Raw genomic sequence first — 26,762 nt, 5'->3', positions numbered from 1 at the left:
GAAGAGTATTTTAGTATCAACCCATGTACACATACAAAAGTACATGTTGCTAACAAACGCAGCTGACTAGCCGACGGCATCTTAAGCTATTTAGGAATATAGTGGAAAAATAGCAAATATCCTCAGTGTGAACCAGAAGATAAAGATGAACGTCTGTGTGTGTGTGTGTGTGTGTGTGTGTGTGTGTGTGTGTGTGTGTGTGTGTGTACCTTGCTTCAGCTGTGCCTGGTCCTGTTGATACCTCTCCATCAGAGCGTTTGTCTGTGCAGGACGAAGAGGCGGGTAGAGGATTTCATTCAGCCTCGGGTCTCTCTGCTTGCTGTTGATGAACTCTGTCATCTGATCGACTGACAGCGTCCCATCATCCCCTCCTCTACAGAGCAGAGCAGGGTCAGGGCTGAGGATGTCTACAGATCCTCAAAACACATCTTACATGATCGTTTACAAGTAAGATGAATATATGCTGTCCTATATAGTTGCAGTAGTTTTATAGTAATAGTTTTGCCATGTTATTTTCACATAAGCGCTGCCTTCTTTAATTAAACTACATGTAAAGACAAATAAACAGAACTATTTCATTACCCTAGTGTAAAAATAATTTCTGTATGAATTAGAGCTAAAACAATCAGTCGTTGTTGGTTCCAATCATTTGTAGGATTTGCAGCTTTTTTTCTGTCTCTCATCATCATAAACTGAATCCCTTTGTGTTTTTTAACTGTTTTTCAGACAAAATGATTATTGGAAGATGACAGCTTATCTCTGAGAACTTGTGTTGGGTATTTGTCCTTCGTTTCTGACATTTTATAGACTAATTCATTGAAAACAATCGATTGATTAATCAATACTGCATTACTTGCAGCCTGCCTTTACTGAACATAATAGAGTTAATACTGTTTAGATTAAAGATACAGCCTCTCTCTTTAATCATTCTCTGTGTACAAGTAGGACAGAAGATGATGAATCATTATTCATCATTCTTCCCATATCAAAGAAATTGGCCTGAAGCTAATAACAACAAAAAAAGCTTATTTTGTAGAGTAGCTTGATCAACATTAATAAGTCTTTGAGCTGATCAGAGGTCAGTGACTGTGGCTGTAAATGAGAAGAAGGATTTTCTAAATACTTACTGCAGTTTAAAGATGTTGCTAAGCTCAGGACGAGGACACAGATGGTCCAAAAAGCTCCTGTAAACTTCAAATGTGAAGTCCTCCAGTTTGATACTGTCACCCTGTCAAATATATAGGACATGGACATTAACATAATTACATTTTTTAATTTGCAGTAACTGAAACTGTCAGTGTCAAAGACATTGTGTCAGTTTCCAGCATCTCCTTGTGTTTTATGCTCTTCCTACTTGCTGTAAAAAAAATTGTCAAACCTTAAAAATAATCAACCGTTTCTCCTCATCTTTGATTTATTTCCCCAACTCTTCTTAAAAACTCTTAAAAAGAATAATTCTGTGCTCACAGGAATATTCAATGTGAGATTCAGTGTGAGCAGAGAATCCGACTCTTACACTTTTCACTGGTTGCCTCAAAACTTTATGACCCAGATATTTGCTTTTCACCCCTCCATGCACTGTGAGTCATTCCGGACAAAAAGCACCAGATTAAAGCCTCAATAGCAAAATAGAAAATCGAGAAAAAGAAGGATAAAGTTGAAAGACTGTGTGTGTCTTATGTGTAAGTATCCTAAGAGAAGGTTTTTCAAAGCATGTATCCATGGCATATTTTAGCAGGTTGAACACTCATGTGTATCTGCTGTTTACTGATGCTAATAATGATACAAACTTATTTGAAGTGTTTACCCGTCCGTAGGGCAGTCTGCAGTTCTCCAGGGAATTCTCTACTCTCTTTCTGTCTGATGAAAACAGTCGAACAATGCTGCAATAGACAATGACATCACACCATTATCAGCTCATCCTTTATCACAACATGTCACCAACCCAACCTACATTTTGACTTCTTAAAATGTCTCCTCCAGACTTCTCCCTCTAACTACCCCAAATATCCTCTTCTAACTCCACAAACCTTCCTTTATCAGGCCCCCCCCCAAATAAATCCTTTACTGTACCTTCCCCAAACCTGTCTCGAAACATTTCACTTCAACAAATTTTACCTTAAGAATATGAATATCCTTACTTCTCAACATCCCCCAAACCCTCTCCTTCGACTCCCCGAACTTTCAAACCTTCTTGCCATTCTTAAAACCTCACCTCTCCTCCCCTGACTTCCAAGATTATCAACTGACCTTAATTCTGCTCCTGGTTTGCTTCTAAAATACAGCTTTCCATCATAACTGTATTATCCATCTCATGCTCTGGCAGTGGTTGATTACCAGGTCAGTGCTGAATTAAGCACCTTCGTGAATCCTGTCCCTGTTTTTGCTTTCCCAAGTGCACATGGAATTAAGTTTATTTTTGGAAGCAAGGGACAGGAAAGAGCAAAGTTTCAGTTTGTGCGTGTCTCTGCAGATTTCGTCGGGCTATTTTCTTACATCCTCAACCATCTTATGTAACATGTGCCTCAAAGTTAACACAGAGCCATTGATTAAAGATTATTAAGGTAATAATCAGGAACTCACTTCTTGACAGGAATTCTCCCCTCTGCGTTCGGCTGGAGAGTTAACCTGACGTACCTGAAATAAAGAGAGTACAAAAGTTCAGAGCTGTACATTTTTCCTTGATCAAAGGCTCCCAAACTCCACAGATCTCAAGTTAACAAAGTTAACAGTGAAGAATTATCGTAATCATAGACTTCAATGAATCTCCTTCAATCTTCCCACCTACAGTTTAGACACACAGCAACATTTGTTGGAGGTCTTGAGCAAAAACAGCATCACTCTATGAAATGGAGGCTTGTGGGGTAAGGGGATGGGAACAATATCATCGGTGCCACTAATGCTGGATGCTAAAAAGTTAAAATGGTAAATTCCTCTGAAAAAATTTGGTCCAGCCTCATTCAAAATGCAGATTTCACAAACACTGTTTTAGCACTGGACTTGAAGAGCTAAATATGACTTCCTTGTCATTTCACAGACACCTAGTAGACATACAGTAGATGTCACAATAGGAGTATTCTGGGACAATCTGTAATCTGATGTAGACTCACAGTGGATTTATAGTCTGGTTAAATATAGTCTATTGATGATCCAAATTTACTTGAAACTGAAGTAACTTGATGAGTTTATATAAGAAAAAAAAAGTCCCATTAAGGCTTTTGGGATATGACTTATATATATATGTATTTTTCTTACTGTCAACAAATCCCATGAAAAGATCAAAACCAACAATGCATCAGTCCAAATCAGACAACAATAGAGCCCTATGTGACAGAGTAATAAAATATATCAGACTTTGGATACACAGACAGTGCTTGTTAGTAGAATCAATTCATTTCCTTGGGATTTGTTGACAATAAGAAAGATAAGGAATATCACCAGAATGATCCTTTAAATAGACTGAAGATAAAAGTGTGCTTAAAGTGTGTACATGCATGTTTGTGTGTGTGTGTGTGTGTGTTTACTCACGCTTTCAACAGACTGTGGTCTCTGTTGAGATTGTAGCTCAGCAGGTTGGAAGACAGAGAAAACAGTTCCTCACACCACACCTACCGAAATCAGACACCCATCATCATCATCATCATCATCATCATCATTAGTCCCTGACATCATTACTGTACTGAGTTCAGTACCTTAGCTTCGTCCTCCTGTGAAGCGATGAAGTTGAGCTGGTTGACGTTTACAAGGTCTGAAGCCGTAACCACGGTAACCATGCGGTTCTCAAGCCGGCCAACAAGGTTTCCCACATCTAGCAGCTCCCGCAGCTTGGCCTCCTATTGGACGACACAGAATAAAAGCAAAAAACAGAGTGTCCTGCTCTTATGGTGAGAGCATTATATGTCTCACAGATAATCAAAGTTTACATCCAATGTGAAATTATATATTTGTAACAGGTCATTCCAGTGTGCTGCATGTTATGTAGATTAGATTAGATTAGATTCAAATTTATTGTCATTATACATGTACAAGTACAAAGCAACGAAATGCAGTTTAGGTCTAACCAGAAGTGCAGGATATAAAGTATGTGCAGGATAGAGCAATATTATGAAAATGTTTTACAAGTGGTACTATGGACATTATATACAGATGGTATGTACTGGCAAGGGTGTGGAAACCTGCTTAAACTGAGTGCAGGTGGAACATGAGAAACTATCAGCTGGTAGAAGCTGTGGAAATGCTTCTTGTTGAGAATAAGTTGTTCTTAACTACTAAAATCAGTGAAATATGAGGGGGTTCAACAAAAAAAAAAAAATCTTTTAAACTGCTGTTTGTTAGGGTTTGTGTAACTATGTACCAAACTTTATCTTCATCTTTGGACAGCTTGCAAGTGTTGGCAAAGACAAGACAATAGTTTGTGGAAACCATGTTGTACACGTGGTGTTTTGCTTCTTGGCTGAAGAAGCTGTCGGTTTAAGTGACATGTGCCATTTCGTGCGGAAACTGATCCTGTGCAAACTGCCAGTGTGTTGGGTTTTGGAGCGACATAGGCTTGGCCCTGCACTATCCATTATGCTCAATACACAACATTTAATTAGTCACAAAAAAATTGCAGGCACCTTTGATTCAATAATACATATCAAAATAAAGTGTAACGTAGTGAATGCACCAAATACATCATGAAACAGCAATGAATAAAACTCAATGTAGTGTTAGTCATAAATTAGTCATATTCTAAGCCTGCCTTTATATTCCTTTTTTATTTATGAACGTAACACAAATTTGACTCTTGCTTTTATTCAATACTGGAATTAAAACAGAACCCCCCCTCTCCTGCTCATCCTATTTATATGACTCTTTGCTTTTAAGTAATGTTTTTGTTTTTAACCCTGTGTATACCTCAGTATTATTATTACCTTCTTCTATTGTGTATTGTCTTAATCTATATTTATATGCCTGATTGTTTGAGCTGCTGGACACTTGAATTTCCCCGAAGATGGATGAATAAAGTATCTACCTATTTTCTGGGTGACAAAATAAATGCAGAGGTAGTGGAGGAACAGAGGGAGGAGATTATTGGAGATTTGTGAGGTGACAGTGGAAATCATGATTTAAAATCATTCAAGGAACCGCAGTCAGGTGGTTAGTGATGTTAATGTGGCTGCCACTGAACAATATATATCATATTCTTTGTTATTTATAGAGCACTTTCCAAGCAACATACACAAAGAGCTTTCCAGAGATAGGAAGATAAAACATGACAGGACATAAGTGGCATCAAAGCAATAGATACAACATATGATGGTAGAAAAAAATCTCATAGTAAAAGAATAAAACATACATATAAGAGAGGGATTAGCTGTAGAGAAAAGCCAAACTCACTGTAAAAGAATAATACAAGCACACTTACTGACTTAAATACTGAAAACTGACTGACAAAAACATGATTAAAACATCAGTTCTTCTGCATAAGAGGAGCAACCATTGAGTGAGAGGTGCAGTTAGCGAGTAGAAAAGAAGTCTCTAAGGGGGGACGTAATGCAGGCATGAGATAGCATAGACTTGACACATAAAGGGTGAAAGGTAAAGTAGAGTACCTTGGGTGTTTTGGTGCTTCTCCCCGTTCTGACATCTTTTACGAGGGTCAGGTCCAACAACTCTGTCTCCTACAGAAAACACAACACAACACACACACACACGCACACACAGAGTCAGCTGTTACCTGGGAGGTAAATGCTTCTTCCTGTTTCCTGCTAAGGATTTGAGCCCACCTGGAGAGAAAGTGTGTGTGTGTGTGTGTGTGTGTGTGTGTGTGTGTGTGTGTGTGTGTGTGTTTGTGACAATCAATTATCATGCTGTCTATATGCTTGCTCTTTGCAATACGTATTCAGTTGTTTCTACAGCCTTTCATCGCGGTATATACAGTTCTTGTATAAGTATATTTACAGCACATTTACATTTACAGCACACACGTCCAGTACTATATACTTATTTGACAGTAAGTTTAAGTCAAATGTAAAAAAAGAAACAATCTAATGCAAGTTTTCTTTTAACATATATTGTCATATATGAAAATAAAAATGTATACTGAATGCCCTGAAAATAATTATCAAATCTGATGTATGAAACTGCTTTCTCAGTGACTTTGACAGTTTATCCAATTAATTATGTTGGGAACAATACACCACAATCCTATTTTTGACAAAATCTATGGTGTCCAGATATAACGTGTGTAAAGAATGGACAATGTATAATTAAAGGTGTGCACTCTCCCGTGTTTGTTATGTTTCTATATCAGGATATCTTCTGTTGTATTAGTGCATTTTTTTCCAGAGCCACTTACCACAGGAAAAAAAAGAAGACATGTTCACATCAATTTTTAAAGTTTGTTCGTAGTCAGTTTTATCCCATGATTAGCTCCATATCAGAAGTGAGTTAGCATTATCTTAACTGTTAGCAAGTAGCAACTGTTGCAAGTGTTGTTGCTATGGATACCTGCAGCTATTTTGGCCGCAAATTTAAAAACAGTGGTTGAAAGGAACAAATGACCATGGCTCTGCTATATTTCAATTAATATGTAATTAGTTCAAATATGAAAATGGAAAATTATTCAGAGAATATTTGGCCCAGTCTCAGTTAATTTAGGTAAAGAGCACAGGGCAAGGTAAGAGGTCTATTTCAACTAATATGTAATTAGTCTTTGACTCAGATCAAGACCCAAGTCCTAATTTTGATGACTTGACTACTCAGATCTGAATATTGATGAGTCAAATCATCATTTGTAGCCCCAACAATATTATAGCCCCACATGTAGAGGCGATTCAAGACAGTGTATGTGTTTATGTGTGCTCAACCTTGTTTTGGTCAGTCCAGTAGAGGTAAAATCCATGTGGATCCACATGTAGAGTCACTGGAGTCACGGTAGACAGATCCTAAAGAGAAAGACAGGTGGAACCAGTGAAAACAGTCAGACAACATAAAAAAAATCGTGACAACAGCAAACAGCTGTCAAACAACAAACATTTTTTGCACTACATAATGCACTCAAAAATTCCCACAATATAACAAAAAAATGAGTGCCCATAGAAAGTACAACTTTATGTTAAAAATCCAGTCTCACAGTGGAATGGATCCCTTGTTGTTGTAATTTCAGTAGAAAAGGTTAAATTACTATTATGCAACACTACACCTGTCAGTGGTGGTGCAAAATGATGATGATTCATGAATGTCCAGAATTTCATTTTCATTCTCACACCAGTCAACTTCTAAATGTGCTCGTTAAACAGGGAACACTGAGTGAGTGAACCAGGGGGTGGTTTTAGACACAGCGTAACTCTTATATTACATGTTACAGACTAAAGTTCTGTTCAGTTGTCTTGATCTCCAACTATTGTCCCTGTTGCCATAGTAACCCACCATGACAGTTTGTAATTGGTTGCTGGTGGAATCAGGCAGTGCAGCTGCCCAGATGTTTTGCTGTTTGAAAAGCCTTTGCACTTTATGTGAAGCATACCCTTCAGTGGACCAGTTCATGTGGGGAAAAGTGTAAAAATATATAACAATAACAGCGTGCACTCAGCAAAATTCAAAAGTTATTTAATCTAGTATGAACTGGGGTTAAGCTAAAAATATTTCATTCAAATATTGGCAGCAAGTATGGCATTACAGTATATGATGTCGTTACGCTCGCAGCCAAATTGAAGTCAGAACAAACTGATGACAAGAATGAGGCAAGAATTAAGACAGATATAACACATTACCAAACACACACACACACACACACACACACACACACAACAGAGCAAAGATGCATGACTTTGTGACGTTTAGTAAAAATCCAATTAGCAAAGCCCACTGTCTTAGGTTTTAAGTATATACAGGCTATACAAGGAAGGTGCTAAATGATGTGATTAATGCTGAAAAAGACAGTGTTGCATCGCGTTAAAACTGAAATCTGTAACTTTCCACATGTTCACAGCAGCATATGGAGGGATACAATAATAAGACTTCATATCTAAATGACAAAATAGGTCATTTTTAGTGCATCCAGATCCTCCGAGCTTATGGTTAAGAACTGGGAAATTAAACTGACTAAGGTTAGAGAAAGAGTATTGTCATGACAAAGAAATCACTCTTAAGGTATATTTAAGTTATTGTTATTGTTATTATATTACAATGTTGACAAGTGATGAGAGAAGGGATTTGAGCCTGGATCTCCAGTGTCAAAGTTAAATGCTTTGGACCTCCACGCCTTTATTTTTCACTGCGCGATACGATGAATGTGCTAAAACATGCAGTTAGTTGTTTTAGTCAGTTGGAACAAACAACAAGTTCTGTCATTTTTCTAGAGGGGACAGTGTCAATAAAAACATTACAGGGAGAGCATATAGCATTCCATGAAAAATGCTGTTTCTGTACTGTGAATGGAAGATAATTAACTTTGGGATTATTTAGAAACAGATCTACAGTTTTTATGAAAGGTCACAGACTGTAAAAAGCACATGAAAAGAGCAAATTTAACATACAGTATGGTAACCAGCTTTAGGACTCCAGTTGTTATTATATCCTGGCAGGATTTCTTGAGTGATAAAATATTTGTATAGATGTCAGTGCTTATAAAGTTCTGTATATTTCTTTGCATGTGTTTTGAAAAGGTCATGGATTCTGCTGTCTGAACTGCTTTTCTTTTAGTGCAGCCTACATTCAAAAGAAAAATCTCAGAAGATGGTTAACTAGATCCCTGGTTGTCACTCGTTGGCGTAGCAACCAATTCTATTTTTCATAAAGCTCAGATCTACATTTTGGAGAAATTCAAATATCAAAACACACACACACAAATCCTTGTACTATCTTTGTGAGGGCCATCATTGACGTAATGCATTCCCTAGCCCCTTACCCTAACCTTAACCATCACAACTAAATACCTAACGCTTACCCTCACCTTAACCATAACCTAATTCTAACCTAACCCTTAAAACCAAGTCTTAACCTTCAAACAGCCCTTTGAAGTTGTGAGGACCGGCCAAAATGTCCTCACTTTCCAAAAATGTCCTCAATCTGCAGGTAAAAAAATGTGTTTCAGTCCTCACTATGTAGCAAGTACAAGTACACACACACACACACACACACACACACACACACTCACACAAGGTTCAATCATGGTGAATAGATTCAAACTATATTGGATTAGCTCTTCCGTGAGTATGATTCATGATATTATATGGCTCAATACATTGATTTACACACACATACACAGCCAATTCTTTCTCACACACATCAGATCTGTTTAGGTGGTGGTAACCATGGTAGTTACCATGGCAACCGGAGGACAGCACGTTTCTCAGTCAGGGCCTGTACTTCAGCATACCAACACACACACATGCACCCTGCACATGCACATGCAGTACATATACACTCAAACACACACACCTCCACAAATACCTACAATTATGTGCACATGACAGCATTGGAGGAGTTCTTTATGTGTGTGTTTTATACACATTTAAATGCACACATACACACAGTACACTAAATGCAAATTAATGGATTCCATACCAACAGGTGGCAATAGAGAAACTGAACACAATTGCGTTCACACACACACACACACACACACACACACACACACACACACACACACACACTGTCACACTCCTCTCTGTCTTGCTGGCGTCTAATCCGCAGGTACTTACTGCCAAAGCTCAATCAACAAATGAATAGTAAACACATCTGACAACATGGCACATTTCCTCCTCTTCCTCCTCCTTTTCTCTCACTCAAATTCAATTCAACTGGATTCGATTCAATTGGGCATAATAATGATAATATTCTGAAATTGCCAACATATATATATATATATTACAAAAATAAAAATAAACCCAGAAAATTAAATGGAGTTAAAAAGCAAAAAATAATGAAGATCTTTGGTTTGCACTTCTGTTTTACTTAAGTACTTAAGGAAACTCAATGTCCTTACCTCGTCCCATTTAATGAAGTTGCTTCCGTTCCTCAGTGTGTGAGAGACGGAGGGAGGCTGGAGTTTCAATGCATGGACCCCCGGCTGAGCACTCGCCATGACTTCACATACATTAACACACTCTCACACACACAAACTGGAGATGCTCAGGCTCAGACACTTGGATGCTGCATCTCTGTCATGTCTGAGCCCAAACTCCTCAGAAGTCAGGCAGAGACGCTCAGCTACAGCAGCATCCTCTCCTCTTCAGATTTCGTCCTGTCTTGGCCGCACTTGTCTTCCAGTGTTTTTAATTTCAGTCCTTCTTCTTCTCTCTCCTCTTTCTCTCTGCTATGTGTCTCCTTCCTCTCTCCTGTCTTGTCTTATCCCTCCCTCTTCTCCTCTTCCTCCCTCCCTCTATTTGTCTCCCCCCTCTCTGTTGGTGCTGCATCTCATAGAGAGACAGACTGAAACAGATGCCTTCGTGGGAGACAGGATACATGTGTGTGTGCGCATGTGTGTGTGTGTGTGTGTGTGTGTGTGCGTGTGCGCGTGCACTGCCTCCACAAATTGACTCATCGACGGCATGCGCACAACGGCAGCTTCCCACAGATGGGGGAGGGATAAGAGAGGGAGAGAGCAGGAGCGACAGGGAGAGACAGAGAGAAAGAAAGAAGAGAGTGGGAGAGATGGAGAGAAATTAAAAGAGAAGAGGAAAGAGGGAAGAGAAGAGGAGAGAGGATAAAGAGCTAGTGGGAGAAAAGGGAAAGAGAGTGGGTGATTTAGTGAAGGGTGAATCAAACCAAACCAGGATTACGGTCAAATGAGGCCACTTTAGAATATACACTACATTGCCAAAAGTATGTGGACACCGAACATTACACCATTATGTGTCATTCCTAAACGATGGGCATTAATCTGCTGCCATAACAGCCTCCATTCTTCTGGTTTCAGAGATTTGGGCGATAAGGCCTGGCTTGCAGTCAGCGTTGGTGTTGGATGGAGTTGAGGTCATGGGTTTTGTGCAGGCCAGTGAAGTTCTTCCACACCAAACTGGGAAAAGGGTTTCATCTCTTTAAGGTTGGGGGTCTTGTGTTGTAACATGTGTCTGATTCAGTGATTTACAGTAAACAGTAAAATGGAATATTTATGTTTGGCATATCATTTGGTGGTAATAAATATGTATTCAGAAGTAACCTATTAATGGAAGCGTGTTTAAAATATCCTATTATGCTGTAACATTATGATCATCCTTAATTGGAAATATGAAGCCAATATCAAACCATGAAAAACAACATAAAAAATACGTACAGGGGTGTTCACATACTTGGCGAAATAGTGTAATTTTTCTATTTACAAACACAACTAATTATAACAGGAAGGAGGAGAGTGGGCGAGACAGTGGAGATTGAATAATTGAATATTGGAACAATATTGTAAAAAACCAAAACAGTCAATGACAAACGGGCAGGAAGCAGTAACATGGTGTCTCTGCCTCCAAATGCAAAATCTGATATTGTCAGTTTTGGTGCAGTTTTACTCTCCAGTAAATAAGAGAGCATGGTTCAGAGTGTGAGTATGTGTGTAATGATTCAGAGGATCTAGAGGCAAATAAGGACATTTAAGGACACGACCCTGTGAATGTCTGTAATATCTGCCCCTGCATGTTGTGTTTAACAATAAGCTGTCGATTCAAATCCAGTCAGGTTTTCTGTAAAGCAATCTCAGTAAAACATGTTAAGTGTTTGGAGAGCAGCAGACAAAATAGATACATAAATACAATAAAATGCTCTGACTGATTTCACTGGGATGTCTGTGGCAAAAATTAGCTTAGTTAGCAGACATATTCATCTCTCTTTGCTGGGATGCAACTAATGATAATTCACAGACTCTGCAATTTTAATTGCAGTAGTTTCATCAACTATTTTTTTTTGTTGTTGCAGAAAGTACTTCTCAGTGAGGTCTGTGAATTATCCAAACTAACAGCGACAATATTTCTTATTGAAGCCCATTTCTGCTAGAAAAGGTAAAAATCGAATGAAGTTAGGAATGATAAAATACTCACTGTTGTCAAAATCATGGAGAGTCAGAATTATGAGATAATAAGTAACACATTTTTGCTTACTATCTTATAATTTAAATTTAGCATAATTTGGATAATGCATAATTTGGACTATGTCATAATTTTTAGCTTTGCTTCCACATTTTCTGGAAAGAGAAGTTGCTGTTGAATTTTTTTTAATTTGTCATATTAATTCCATTCACCTCCACTGTGTTGTAGCGTATGCAGAAATCTCAGGGACAGATATCCCAAAACCCGAGCAAATAAAACCAAAACTCCAACCTGCATGGTTTGATACCATTAGAGGTAAATAAGAAACATTGTAATTTCACCCTCTCTCTGATGATGTTTTTAATAAATGGGTTTATCATTATGTCAAAACAATATCATAACATTGTGAAATCTTCCCATAACAATTTCCCAGAGCCCAAACTGATGTCTTTAAATTCCTCGTTCTGTCCGACCAACAGTCCAAAAGCCAAAGATATCGAATTTCAGCGATAAAAAACCGAGAATGCTTGGCGTTTTTTGCTCGATAAATGAATTTAGATATTATTTATTAGATTACCAAAATTGTGTGAATTTCCTGTCAATTGACTAATTGATTATTTTTGACTAATCGTTTCAGTACTATCTCATTCGATAGTTACATTTTGGTTTTCCAAAAACACAAGCAACAATAACAAAGCTTTTCTTTTTGTGATTGATTAAAGCATCTTTAAGTGCCATTAGTTCTTTGCATTTAGACACAAAAACACACAACACTGCTCAACAACCAACCACATAGCTGTTTGCCTTAACACACATGCCTACGCATATGCATGCAGGAAAATATTGACTTCCACATGTGCACTTTATAAGACACAAGAACGTACAGCATTCTGCCAATGTCATACGATGACATTGGCAGAATATAATACATCACATATTTGACATACACTCTTTTGAGGCCCACTTTACCAGCCTGCAGCCTCCTACACACTCACACTTTAATGCGTAAAAAAGACTCATGTTGCCATGACACTGTGAGTTCGTACCTGATACTGTTAGTCAGTGCCAGAGCCAAATGTATTAGAAAATATCCAAAATTAAATATTGTTTAATACAAACTTGGCACTACACCAAAAGATGAATGTATAGAAAAGACAAGGTACATGAGCATTGTCTTTACATCTGTCATCAAATATGAAACGGGATTTTGCATTTACAGAACAGAAACAGTACAAATGCTGTTTAGTCTAGATAACAATACAGTAGTGTTCACAACACAGCAGGCGCTTTGCCTCTGTAACCACTGGGGAGGCAGTGAACAGTTTTATGACTGTCAGCACAAACGAGCAGTTAAGGTGCTCTGTGTTGCACCTTGGTGAGATCAGACAGAGGCATTGAGGAACTCCCACAGCAGGGGTGGGAGGTTTTGTCTCAGATGGATTCAGTTCAGGTTCTTCCAGCTGAATTTGCATACAGAAAGTCCAATGAAAACATACACTATCATTGGTAGTTAAGTAAGTACTGCCTGTTTATGGCAGTTTTGGGACAGAGATTCCTCCTATGGATTTCTTTTTTACATTCATAATTTAATATCACGATTACAACCTGGGTCTTATCTCTATTAGGATAAGAAACACAAGCGTTTAGACAAGACAGGGTGTACAGTAAATGAATCCCCAGTTATATCATATAATTAAGGATCATTCTTTTCAGATTTTGCCAGCTTTAACGGAAAAATATTCACTTTGAAAGGAGGAGATTGACTGATTTTCACTTGGTTTTTATATCCCCATGCATACAAAATTTGTTGCTTTGTTTGCTGCAAGAAGACACTGTTTTTAATAACTTACAATAAACAAAGTCCTTCTGCAACAAAGACAGCTCAGAATATGTTTCTGGTAAACAAAGGTAAAAATGGGGAGACAATGCGAAGGAAAGGCAGGTATGCATGAGAGTCCCTCTATGGAACAGCTAAACTATAGACTGGTTGTATTGCAAAATCTCAGCGGTATCATATAAGCCGATGGCCAAAACTACAAAAATAAGATTGTTAAATAAAAACTGGAATTTTTCCTTCAAGAAATTCTTTTATAATTTGCCACACACTGCATTACCAGCAGAAACCCACTAACGGAAACACATACAAATGTTTCCACACACACACACGGGCATATACTTACACACAAGATTCAAGACACTCCTACTGCCCACACACTGGCACTCACACAGACAGAGGTGCACACGTGCACACACATAAACAGGCACATGCACACACACACACACAACACACACACACACACACACACACACACACACACACACTTGCACACACCCCAGTCTTCACCAGCAGATCTCCGTGCTGGGAGCTTATATAAGGGAGAGTGGGAGGCTGAGAGCTATTTCAGGCGCAGAAAATACGTAAGTCTGCATGTGTGTGAGCGTGTGCGTGTGTTTGTGTGTGTGTGCATGGCTATAGTGCCCATATGGATTTGTATTGGTGGTGTGTAGGCCTGCTGTAAGGACTATAAGGACTCTGATTCAGTGGGTTTCATAACCAGTCAAGTTTGAAGTGAAGTTCAGCTCAGAACCTCTGGCAGCTCAGAGAGTCTCTGTGCCTACGACGCGTTCAGTCACACCCCGGAGCTGCCGGCACACACATTTAAAAGGCAGCGATCCCACAGAGCTGCATAGCAACTGGAGAATCCCTACATGTTTACTAGCTGTAGCCACAGACATGTCAAGTGCACCCCGATGTTGTGGCAGCAGCATCCTTTCCCTCACAGCTCTGATAAGAGCCTTTCCAAAGCCTTCTTTTAATTGCAGTCTTCTCCCCTCTGAATTTCCTGAGATCTCTGGCAAACATTTTAAGGGGTTGGTTCACTACTTTCTACTGTATAAATAGTCCCTATAATAACTGTCCAAAGCAAGTTTTGTGGAATATACAAAGTAAGGGGGGGACACAGTCTCGGAAAAGACACGTTGCTGCTGCCGAGTTTTGTAAATGTAACTGGTCAATGCTATGAGCATCACAAATGACTTTTTATTCAACTCCATTGTACAGGGGTGGAGGCAGAAATCTCAGTTATGGATATCTCCAAACCTGATCAAATAAAAACAAAACTATCTGCACGACTGTATACCTCTTGGGGTTATGAGTGAAAATATTCGCCATTAGCCATATTAACAACTCTAACGGCTCTAGGGATGATAACGTTGGCTGGTCAGTCCACCACTTTGGTCTATACTGAAATATGTCCTCAAATACTGGATGGATTGGCACGGAATTTTGTACAGACATTCATGGTCCTCACAGGACGGATCTTAATGACTTTGGTAATCTCCTGCTGCATGACGTGATCGGAAAGGAGCGGCCAAATTCAGACTGCCAAGATTGGGAATGTCGATAACCATGGCATCAGAAGCATCACAGAGCGTGTCATACACATTGTCAAACAAGGCACGCAGGATAAAACAACAAGTTGTCACGCCCAATGCTCAGTGTTGTTCACAAAGCCCAATGTCTGTTGGATCGTCCATTGTCGGGCCGGATGTTTGTGGTGTTGAGCAGGATTACTGAGAATCTCATTGGACTGGAGCTGGACAACATTTTTGATGCCGTCTCTGATGAATACTGGAGTTGGAGGGTGGCCTGAAATGGACTGACGTTGCCCAGATAGGAATGGTTTTAAATTCTGACCGAAACAAAAGACGTTAAATGTGTTCTTGAATGTTGTGAAGTGTTTACAAGTGTGTAGGAACAAAAACTCAAGTCAAGTGAAAAGGAACCAGAAATCCTGTTAGCCACTTCAAAATTATGGTGAGAAGTCTTTCAACAGGTAAGATGATGAAAGAGAACAAGATAATTGGTTAGAACAGGTCAGGTTTTTGAGTTGTAAGTGGAAAAAAGGTATAAATAACAGAGCGGGAGCATATGTAAAGCATTCTACCTGATTAACCTTTGTCTAAGCTTCATGTAACACAGCAAAATATTTCTGCTGGTTTTGGTATTTGCTTCCTCCATTGTCAAATTAATCTCTTGCTCATAAATGGCATAACAAAGAGTCTATCCTGTTGAGCAGAGCTAAGCTTTCTTTAGCTCTGGAGGAGACAGGATTCTCTCACTTGATGCAGGACTGACTGCAACAGTGAACGGTAGCCGGAGGGCCGTGCTGACATCCAAAGTTTGTCCTTGTTAGTGTGATTCAGCCTGTCTGTGGGTTCTGGTGAGCCGGGCTGTGAAGTGTGAAGGCACATTTGGCTGCTCTCGCCTCCATCACTAAATCATCTGTATCAGTGTTTGACTCTCACTGGTTCTGGCAGCCGCTTTAAAACCAAGCCTCATGTTCTCGAAACAAGGATGGTCCCTGGAGATCTGAACCTTTCATAAAGTGTGTCTTGTTGAAAATGGAAGCACAATCATGTTACACGATACAAACACAGGACCAACATTCATTGAAAGACGAGTAAGGAACAAAACAAATGTATGAAATATACATATAAGGCATTTAAAACACATTACAAAACAAATAAGAATCAAATGTTTCTGCAAAACTGTATTGAATGCTGAGAATTTTGGCCAAATTAACATAATTTCCACTTTCAGCTTCTTCCGATGTTTTTCTAGTCTCTTTGTCGTAAAGCGAGCACGTTTGTCTGCAGCTTCTCTCACTAAATTGCAGTTTTGAAGGATTTCAGTAAGTCAATAAAACATGCTACGCAATATTGACTGACAGCACAACTGTTACTCTGAAACTGCCAGTAGCTGATATTTTGCACATTTACTCAATACCTTTAAATAAGTGATTTCAAAATACTACTGCTGGTTTATAAAACACAGAATGGTTTAGGGCCAAAGCACATTTCTGATCTTCTGCTATGAACCATCCAGACCTCTCAGGTGGTCTGGGACAGGTCTGCTTTCTGTCCCCAGAGTCAAAACGAAACCTGGAGAAGCAGCGCTCAGTTTTTATGCTCCACATATCTGGAACAAACTCCCAGAAAACTGCAGGTCTGCTGCGATTCTCAGTTCTTTTACATCAAGGCTGAAGACTTTTCTGTAAGCCTTTTATTAAATCAAATAATGATTAATTTCTTACACTGCACTGTAACTTTTACTCTCCTGTTGATAAAACAAGTTGTTTTTATTTTCTATTTAACTATTTTAAAGTGTATTTAAATGTCTTTTTATATTTCCCTATGTTACTTTTATGTAAAGCACTTTGAATTGCCTTGTTGAAATGTGCTATACAAAAAAACTTGCCTTGCCTTTAAATATGAACATTTTCAGAACAAGCAAAAATAGCGACAGTTCTGTATCAAATAAACTGCATTCCTGTCATGTCATGAAAAAGTCTCTGAACAGCCTTTGGCTCTAACTATTAACTCTTTGAGACAAATTAGATTATTTTAAAGTTAGCTGCTCCTTTTTTGACCACATAAATTTGAGGTTTATTCACAGTTGCACAAAGTTTAATTTATAATTTATATAGATTATAGTTGTAAAACACATCTCTTTGCGTGCTTCAGCATCAGCAACATTAATGACTAAGAATTAGTTGCTGTATAGTATTAGTCGCTGTATTAAACGATCTGACTGGTGTTCAAAATGTTGGTGCTAAATGGGCTTTTACTGCAAGACTTATAGACTGTTTTTTATGCACTTGTGATCAGAGAAAAAACTAAATACTGGTAATGGAATATGACTAAATCCAATATACAATATATCTAATCTAATATACATCATTACACAAGATTTAAACCCATGATATTATTTCCTTTACAGGACTACCTCTGCACCCCTCCTCCACAATGAAAACAGTGATGAGGGTGAGCAAGGCCTCTATTATAACTGATGTAAAAACATTTTAAGAGTTTCTAACTGGTTCTTCCATCTAGTGGTTGAGAAAGGCCTTACAGTGGCTTACTTAAAATGCTCTCAGCAGGGTGAATGGGCACCGTGAAGGAACAAGACTAAATTCAGGTTTACTGCAGAGTTCTGATACTTTAGCTGCACCAGTCAGGACAAGATGAAATACAAGTTCACTACAAATGTCTACATCACTTTTTGTTTTATTGCTGTTCAGTCATCTGTAGCATAAGCTTAACTTTATTAAATTGATATTTTTAAGTGGTGTTAAAGAAACACAGCAGGTTTGATTGCTAGTCTCTATCACGCATAATTAATCAAATCACAAATAAGCTGCATATGAGTAACACTGAAATATACTGTTGTCTGATAGGACGCCCTGTACTGCTGGTCTGAGCTGTGCTCTTCTACTGACGTGTACAGTTTTGGACCAGCAGATCCAAATCCTTCCATTTCAAAAGGCAAGTGGGAGTCATTTCTTGAGATGAGGGCATCAATTATTTTTTTGAAAATGACTGTAAAAGAACATTTATATCAACAGAGTAGTGTTAGGCTAATGGATTCTTAATTGCAATAGACTAATATGATTTCAGAATATGCAGGACTTTCTGAAGAATGACTCATGACTTTCCAAAGTGGCCAGAAGAGCAGAAAAACCATGAAGTCACAAGTCAAATCTGCATTTTGTTTGGTGGCTGCTATTTTTTTTTACCAATCAAAACTTTTACATTTTAATTAAAAAGTCTCTCCTGAAGTCCTATAACACTGAAGACTGAATCTTATTTTTGGAATAAATTAAATATTTTCCATACATCAATCCTTTATAGTTTACTTTCCAACTAAATCACTTTACTGACTCTGAACCAAAACTGTACGAATAAAAATCTGTCAATATTTGCCAATAATGATCACATGCAGCCTGGTAAAGTACAAGTTCACCACTGAGAGCTTGAAAAGAAAAGAGTGGTTTGTTTATTTTTTAAGCGTTCATCTCTGAGGCATTACTAATTAAAGAGCTTTTCCCAAACACTACATGTAAAGCCTGTGGGGCATCATCTTTTCAGATTATACACTTCCAATCAGTGTTTTCAAATATGGACTTAAGTTACTATCCTGTGAAAAAAAAGGCACCAGTACTTCTTTAAACAGTCATTTAATGAGCGTAGGTATCAATTTGTTGCCTGTGATGGATACCTCATTTTAGAATGAGACTCTTTAAATTATTCAGTGAAGAGATAATGAGCAGACATCCCACACAAGGCCACGAAAACAACTCGCACAAGCCTGGCAGTCATCGGCACATGATCGCTAATGAAACCGCATTACCCAAGTGGTGCAGAAAATTGCTGGGAAATAAGTGAGGAGTTGAAAAGGTTACACAGCCACGTTTCCCTCATCGCACTAGTTTTCTTGAAGGGAAAACAAGCGGTGCAGCTGGATACAACTGCCAGAAGAGTTCAGCGAAAAAGGTCCAGTAGTAGCAACCAAGTCTCCAAACAACCTCTGGCATGTGTGCTTCTTTTAATAATCACAACAGTGAGCAGGGAGATAAGCAAAGGAGTAATGGACATATACAGCAGTGCTGCAACAAACAAACAACAAAACTGACAACAATTACCCGTCTAAAGTCATTTATCAGACACTAATGTCAAACATTCGCTGGTTGTAGCTGGCGAGCTAGCTCAAATGTGATTTTGTCTGCTTTATATTATTTTAAATTTTAGAGGTTTGACTGTTGGAGCAACAAAATAGGCAATTTTAAGATGTCACATTGCCATGTTGACTCTTTACTTCGTTTATCGGAGGCAGCACATATTATTTAACATCAATGGGGTGCAAATGTGCCAGATTTTGCCTAAAAGCCGTTTTGTTGCCAGGAAAGGGAACTGGCATGTTACTGGGAACTTGTGATGGGCATTTTTCACTATTTTCTGACGAGAACCCAAAATAAATTACCCAATAATAATTTAACGGTTTCCAAGACCCCAAGGTGAGGAATTCAAATGTTCGACAAACTGTCAAGATTTTCAGCATTAACAGACATAAAATGCAGAAAGGCAGCAAATCGTCACACAGGAGGAGCTGGAACTAGTAAATGTTAGGCATTTTTTACTTGACAAATGACTCAAGTGATTCTTTAAAATTACACGCTGATAAAATTCAGAATAATTGATTAATCAGTTAATAGATTAATTGTTTCTGCTCTACTGAATTAGGATAATAATTTGCATCTCTAGCAATAAGATTACATCTTTGAGGACTCAGGGCCATCACATGGATCTGGGCCAAGAGGGCTGGTCCTGTGCAACACTGGTAGCATGTCATCACATTTCATACCCATTTTTAATCCTTAATGCTGATTTTTAATGGATAAACTGTCAGATTTGTGTCTCATAAGATTAAACATGTGTCTTCTTTTCATGCACACATTCAAACACACACACACACACACACACACACTCCAAAGCAGATTTTCTTTTTTAATCACAAATCATTGGTTTACAAAAACTGACAATCATGTGACAATGATTGGGTTGACATTTCCACCTCTTGATTGAAAAACTAAGAAGATATAGAAGCTCTCGCCAGATCACATAACATATGCTTGACGTGTATGTTTGAGTGTGTGTGTGTGTGTGTGTGTGAGTGTGGGGGTTTATATTTGTGTTTGCTGTTTCTATTTGTGTGCATGTGTCCCTAGTCCACAGCCAGTCCAGAGGCAGAGCTGATGTTAGGCGTTTCTGTAGTGTTGCAGTAAACCATCTGCGGTCTCGGTCAGTTTCCGTGTGTCATTGCCATGGCGACTCATAAATGGTTGTCACAGCTACTTAGTTTCAGAGCTCCTGGCGATCATCTGTCTGTTCGACTTTTGCCACGGCTAATAAGTGTCTATGTGGTGGCTGTTCGCTGCTTTTGTTCTGCTTTCTAGGTGCTTCCTGGTCTGGTTGTCATGGTGATTTGGTGTTTAGCACCTGGACAGTCTTGCGGCCGTAGTGCCAGTAGCTATAGCCTGACGCTGCTGTAGTCACCGCTGTAACATACCTGCAATAAAATACAACAGTACAACAGTTTCATTCAAGCTATCTGATTGGTCAATTTAGTTCATTTTAAAAGCTAACAGCATAATTTTCCCCATTGTAACAAGTCATTATTGTGCTATATGAGGAATTATTAATCATCCTCCAGTGGCTAGTTATAGTTCATTAATTAACTGATATATTTAAAAACAAACAATGTATTGAATTATTAAACTTGAATTAAAATTATGCAATTAAATTATGTGTGTAAAATGTGAAAATGTGTGATTTTGCGGCCCCTGGTGGTAGTATCAAGAATTACATTGTGGCAGAAGCAATGCATGCTATTAAATGAAAAAAAGTAAAATATAAAGTGTTTTGAAACATCATTTTACTAATTTATTTGTTAAAATTGTATTGAATTCATTCATCATTATAGACAGAATTAGAAAATAGTATGTATTGGTACATTTAATGATGAATTTACTAATTTGTTTTTAACTGCACCATTTAAATAGAAATTCAATGAATACATTTACAAATTGTGTTTCAGAATCAACAACTGAAAATGTCTAATTATTACAATAGCAAACTTGCGCTCCTATTAACAACCGAGCAAGAAAAATACAGATGCCTGTTGTTGTGTAGATTAGCTCAACAGTCTGCTGAATTTGTATAAAAATGTAGGTTACTGTGACACAATAAAATGTTTGTCCTGAGTAGGATCTCCACTCCAACTCACTTGTTGTAAATTGAAATGAGTCAGCGCACTTAACCCGAACACTCTGCTGGAACAAACAGCATTCATGTGCTTGACAGAGATTAAACAATTTGTATCAAAACCCTTTGCGCAATGAGCATTTTGTGGTGTAACCACTACACTGAAAAGTAAAGGACACTATGGATATTAAAGTCAAGTGGATGAGACCTGCGTGTGTATGTATATGTAATATAGTGTATGTGGTTTACCATAAGCACTGCAGCAGGACACTGTCTGTATACTGGAAGACAGGGGCAGCCAGAGAAGCTGCAACCAGAAAGAGCTGGATGGCCGTGTTCACCTAATAAAAAAATAAATAAAAACACACAAACAAAGTCAGAATAAAAACATTATAAAAATAAGGCCCAAAAACCTTTCACCTGCATCTCTAACATATGAATTTGGCTCATTATTTTTTGGGAGAACTTGTAGCGGATGTGACAAGAGCTGTGGCTGATTCCACAAACAAAACAACATTTTTTGGCAGCTAAAAAAAAATAAAAACTGCTCCTGCCAGCCACCATTTCTGCCAGGACTGTATTCTACATAGTCGAATGTATCAAAATAAATTAAGCAGAATTCGTGGTGGAGCCATAAAGGAACATTTTGACAGTGAATTTGAATGTGTTTTTGCACAACAGATTTCTACATTCATGCTACAGAGTTTAGCATTCAAAGTATTGTGGACTCAGTATATTAAAACTTTAAAGGAATGATTTTTACGTCAAGGAGACTGTGTATTTACATGTGCAGCAATAATCAGTTAACTGGGTGTGATCAAACTAACTTTGATTTGATTATGACATTTGTATTGCACTTTGAACATTGTGCAATAAAGTGGTTTGGATTTTAAAAGTAATCGTCTACCTGCATAAACATCAACTCTTCATCAAAATGACAATAAAATTTGGGAATAAAAACACACAAGTGACCACATGTGTGTGCAGATTCTGTAATGCACTGTGCCAGGTTATCAGTTCCTACATCTGGTGACTGTCATGCACAGGTTGTAAAGAGCCAGAAAATACAATAATAAAATAATCACACATACTGATTAAATCCTGCTCTTTAAGGCTCCATTGTTGCAAAATCTCCATTTAAGCACAGAAATGTACAAAATGTTCAAAGTCCAGTACACAGTGAGAGTGGGTGGGTGGTTTGTGTTAGTGTGTGTGTCACACCTTGCTGAAGAGTGTGGGCTTGAGCTGTGCTGTGGTGTAGCAGGGGTTAAAAAACTTACTAAGGCTCACCTGGAGGAAAAAGAGGGAGAGATTGTAAAAATACATTAATTTCCTTCCTCTATTATAGCGGCCATTGTAATCCAGAGTACATTAATATTACTTTCTACTTCTAGCAGGTCTTGCACCAAATACTGTCCCTTATATTCTCAGTGTTCAAATTCTATTAAATAAAAAACTTGGGGAAAGTGTGCTTGTTTAGAGTGACATGTAATGTGTCTCACCGGTGGAGGTACAGTCTTATATCTGACCCAGAAGACAGCAGCTATCAAACCAATGTCTCTGGAAATCACTAGAGCTGTCAGTGGAGCTAAAACAGAATAAGCACAATTAATAATCTTGTAATACTGTAATACATTGCTACAACGGTCACATGAAATACAGAATCCAATACCTGGTATAAGTTCAGCATAGGTGAGACTGACATATAAAACACTGATGAGAATCTTATCAGCCAGTGGGTCGAGAGCGCTGCCCAACGCTGACTTCTGAGTGGGCCATGTTCTGGCAATGTAACCATCCAACTGAGTTCAGTGAGAAAGAGGTAGAAAGAGATGAAGACATATTTATAAATGCTTTCTAAACAAGCAAATGTAGCAACCTACAAGTTTTAGTATCAGGTGATTGCACTGGAGTTCATGCCAATAATAACCCATCTAAGAGTAATATTGGCCTGGAGTCAAGGCCACCTAATGCTGGGTGTTTGCTAAATGTCTAGATGAAATTCCAGGGTCACCAGGGTTATTACGGAGCCTCGTTGCCCGTTTGTAATGAGAAGGTCAACACATCCCGTTCTTAATCGCCATCCTGATCTACTGACCATGTCTGGGTTGTCCTGATCATTTTAAAATTAATTAACATCATTTTGTAGGCTGTCTTGTGATGTGGCTGGTTGAATAAGCCAATTTGTCACTTCACTCAAGACAGAAATTAAAGCGGTGTAATGTTCACTAATCTTTTGACTCCAAGTCAACTCAGTTTCAGGAGGGGTCGAGACAGAGATCAGCACAAAATTAGTCCTATTTTTTTAAACAATAACTGTCTTAATGTGGGCACTATGTGTCTAGATAGAATTTCGACTTATATTCACATTTATGCGACAATATTACCATTAACTGCTAATGAGAGACCAATATGTTTTCCATAGTTTCCATGTGTCAAATGTCTTAAGTCCAAAACCATTTGAATTTTTATGAAATTTGCAATTCTCAATAGATGAAAATGGATTAAACTCAGCACTACAGAGTCTGTTTGTGTTTAGGTCTGTAGCGCCACATTGGAAAACCTGCAACAAGTGCTTTAGTGAAAGTGTCTGAATCTGTATTACCAGGTCAGTAGCTCCGGCCAGTATAAACAGAGCGAGACTGAGGTGAAAGTGCTGCTGGATGATCAGATGACCCAGAAATGGAGCAAGCACAATACGACACACACACAAAAAGTTGGGAATTGTCCACGGGTTCTCATACTGCAGAAAAACAGATCAGAAGCACGTGTTACTCCACAGGTCAACTGTGAATTAAACAAGTCAGAGACATATAATAAGCACCAATGTAACGCAAAAGGTAAATCAGCTTAAACCTATTCCACCATTTGGAATAGCTGATTTTAAAAAATGACAACATAAAAGACACACACACACACATTGTTGATAAGGCTCCCATCTTTTTTGAAGAATTGTTATCAAGACATCTACTAAGCTGACATTGTATACTTGAAAAATATCCTCGTCTGTGCTCTCTGCTGGACAAACTATGTAAAGGCGACAGTTTCTAAATCACCTGTATCATACAGTGGTGTGAAAAAGTGTTTGCCCCCTTCCTGATTTCTTATTTTTTGCATGTTTGACACACTTAAATGTTTCAGATCATCAAACTAATTTAAATCTTAGTCTTCCAGAGTATTTTCCCAAAAGTCTTGATGATCCCAAAGACTTTTGGGAAAATACTCTGTGGACTGACGAGACAAAAGTTGAACTTTTTTGGTAGGTGTGTGTCCCATTACATCTGGCGTAAAAGTAACACCGCATTTCAGAAAAAGAACATCATACCAACAGTAAAATATGGTGGTGGTAGTGTGATGGTCTGGGGCTGTTTTGCTGCTTCAGGACCTGGAAGACTTGCTGTGATAAATGGAACCATGAATTCTGCTGTCTACCAAAAACTCCTGAAGGAGAACGTCTGGCCGTCTGTTCATGACCTCAAGCTGAAGCGAACTTGGGTTCTGCAGCAGGACAATGATCCAAAACACACCAGCAAGTCCACCTCTGAATGGCTGAAGAAGAACAAAATGAAGACTTTGGAGTGGCCTAGTCAAAGTCCTGACCTGAATCCTATTGAGATGCTGTGGCATGACCTTAAAAAGGCAGTTCATGCTCGAAAACCCTCCAATGTGGCTGAATTACAACAATTCTGCAAAGATGAGTGGGTCAAAATCCCTCCACAGCGCTGTAAAAGACTCATGGCAAGTTATTGCAAACGCTTGATTGCAGTTGTTGCTGCTAAGGGTGGCCCAACCAGTTATTAGGTTTAGGGGGAAATCACTATTTCACACAGGGCCATGTAGGTTTGGATTTTGTTTTCCCTTAATAATAACAACCTTTATCTAAAAACTGTATTTTGTGTTTACTTGTGTTATCTTTGACTAATATTTAAGTTTGTTTGATGATCTGAAACATTTAAGTGTGACAAACATGCAAAAAAATAAGAAATCAGGAAGAGGGCAAACACTTTTTCACACCACTGTATCTTTCACATTTCTGTACTGCAATTTCTCGTTACTTGCAACGGGCTAGTATCAACTAAAATGTCAGGCTGTCAGATCAGTCTTGCACTATGTACAGTACAGTTTTCTTGTACTACTTTACTTGAGTATATCCATTTTATACTACTTTATACTTCTACTTCACTGCATTTACTTACATGCTCTACTTGCTTTATTTGACAGCTACTTTTTTAAAAATCAAATTTTACATACAAAATGCATTGTTACAGATAAATAACATTAAACAACATTAACATGCTGTTCATATATTATGCATCAGTATTAATCATGATAAATAGTATAATTATATTTCAATGACAGGACATTTTGCTGCAAAATGAGCAGGTCTACTTTTGATACTTCAAGTATATTATGCTGATAACATTTAGATACTTTGACTTAAAAATGTGAACGCAAGGCTTGTACTTGTAACTGCGTATTTTCACATTGTTGTAATGCTAAGGATTAGACTTCTATCACGTTACACACTTCACATTCCTGCACGTAACTGTCACAACAGCTCTGTACTCACCAGCTCTTTGAACTTGAATAGCCCGTGTCCCGGTACCGGACTGGCTTCATTCCCGTCCGCCACCGGGGAACTGTCCGGTGTCTCCTTGGTCTTTCCGCTGCAAAGCCCACGGGCTTTGGGGGACAACAGAGACCGGAAACTGGCCACCGACCTCTCTTGACCTCCCCGGTACAGAAGCACGGTCTCTTGCGCGTGCCAGGGTCTCGCCTTTACCTGCTGGAGGATCCCACTCCAGCACGCGACGCGGCTGTCCGTCCCCTTGAGTCTGAAGAGCCGCGAGCCGCTAACAGGGGACTGTTTCAACCTAGCGCACTCGGTGACAGGTGTGTGTCTGTGCCGCCATGACGCAGGCTCGAGCCAACACACACCCGCGCACCGCGCGGACACCAGACTGCGAACGTTTGCTGAGTTGCGGAACAATGGCGCAGAAATCCTCCGAAAAAACACATCATCATCTTCACGGGCCCCCCCGTTAACGTTACCGACCTTCTGGTCTCGTGGTCTCCGTCCCCTTTTTCATGATGAACTTTCAGATTCTGACAGTCAGAACCGACAGAATCCCAGCTGGCTCAAGCCAGCAGGCT

The 26,762-nt window shown here is 38.7% G+C and overlaps 2 protein-coding genes across 2 annotated transcripts in view; both read right to left on the bottom strand.

Moving 5' to 3' along the window:
• Nucleotides 1-10,360, bottom strand: part of LOC122884740 (1-phosphatidylinositol 4,5-bisphosphate phosphodiesterase beta-1) — a 27,809-nt gene extending 17,449 nt beyond the window's left edge. The window contains exons 1-9 of the mRNA XM_044215043.1: nucleotides 9,974-10,360; nucleotides 6,852-6,929; nucleotides 5,595-5,663; nucleotides 3,693-3,833; nucleotides 3,529-3,608; nucleotides 2,584-2,637; nucleotides 1,808-1,883; nucleotides 1,128-1,228; nucleotides 210-373 (exon numbers count right to left, since the gene is read on the bottom strand). Of these exons, the coding sequence (XP_044070978.1) occupies nucleotides 210-373; nucleotides 1,128-1,228; nucleotides 1,808-1,883; nucleotides 2,584-2,637; nucleotides 3,529-3,608; nucleotides 3,693-3,833; nucleotides 5,595-5,663; nucleotides 6,852-6,929; nucleotides 9,974-10,072 (862 nt within the window). The 5' untranslated portion in view covers nucleotides 10,073-10,360. The remainder of the gene's footprint in view (nucleotides 1-209; nucleotides 374-1,127; nucleotides 1,229-1,807; nucleotides 1,884-2,583; nucleotides 2,638-3,528; nucleotides 3,609-3,692; nucleotides 3,834-5,594; nucleotides 5,664-6,851; nucleotides 6,930-9,973) is intronic.
• A 9,977-nt stretch (nucleotides 10,361-20,337) lies between these two features.
• crls1 (cardiolipin synthase 1) lies at nucleotides 20,338-26,694 on the bottom strand (the record flags this gene model as incomplete). Its single annotated transcript, XM_044215066.1, has 7 exons — nucleotides 20,338-20,913; nucleotides 21,858-21,949; nucleotides 22,830-22,898; nucleotides 23,111-23,196; nucleotides 23,281-23,410; nucleotides 24,214-24,351; nucleotides 26,179-26,694. Coding segments are annotated over 7 exons (1,125 nt in total), but the record flags the coding sequence as incomplete, so codon positions are not given.
• Between the last annotated feature and the right edge of the window lie 68 nt (nucleotides 26,695-26,762).

The sequence above is a fragment of the Siniperca chuatsi genome, linkage group LG11 (assembly GCF_020085105.1).
Source record: "Siniperca chuatsi isolate FFG_IHB_CAS linkage group LG11, ASM2008510v1, whole genome shotgun sequence".
Classification (NCBI taxonomy): Eukaryota; Metazoa; Chordata; class Actinopteri; order Centrarchiformes; family Sinipercidae; genus Siniperca; species Siniperca chuatsi.
Note: the sequence above shows the minus strand (reverse complement) of the source record. Positions and strands in the feature narration are given on the sequence as shown.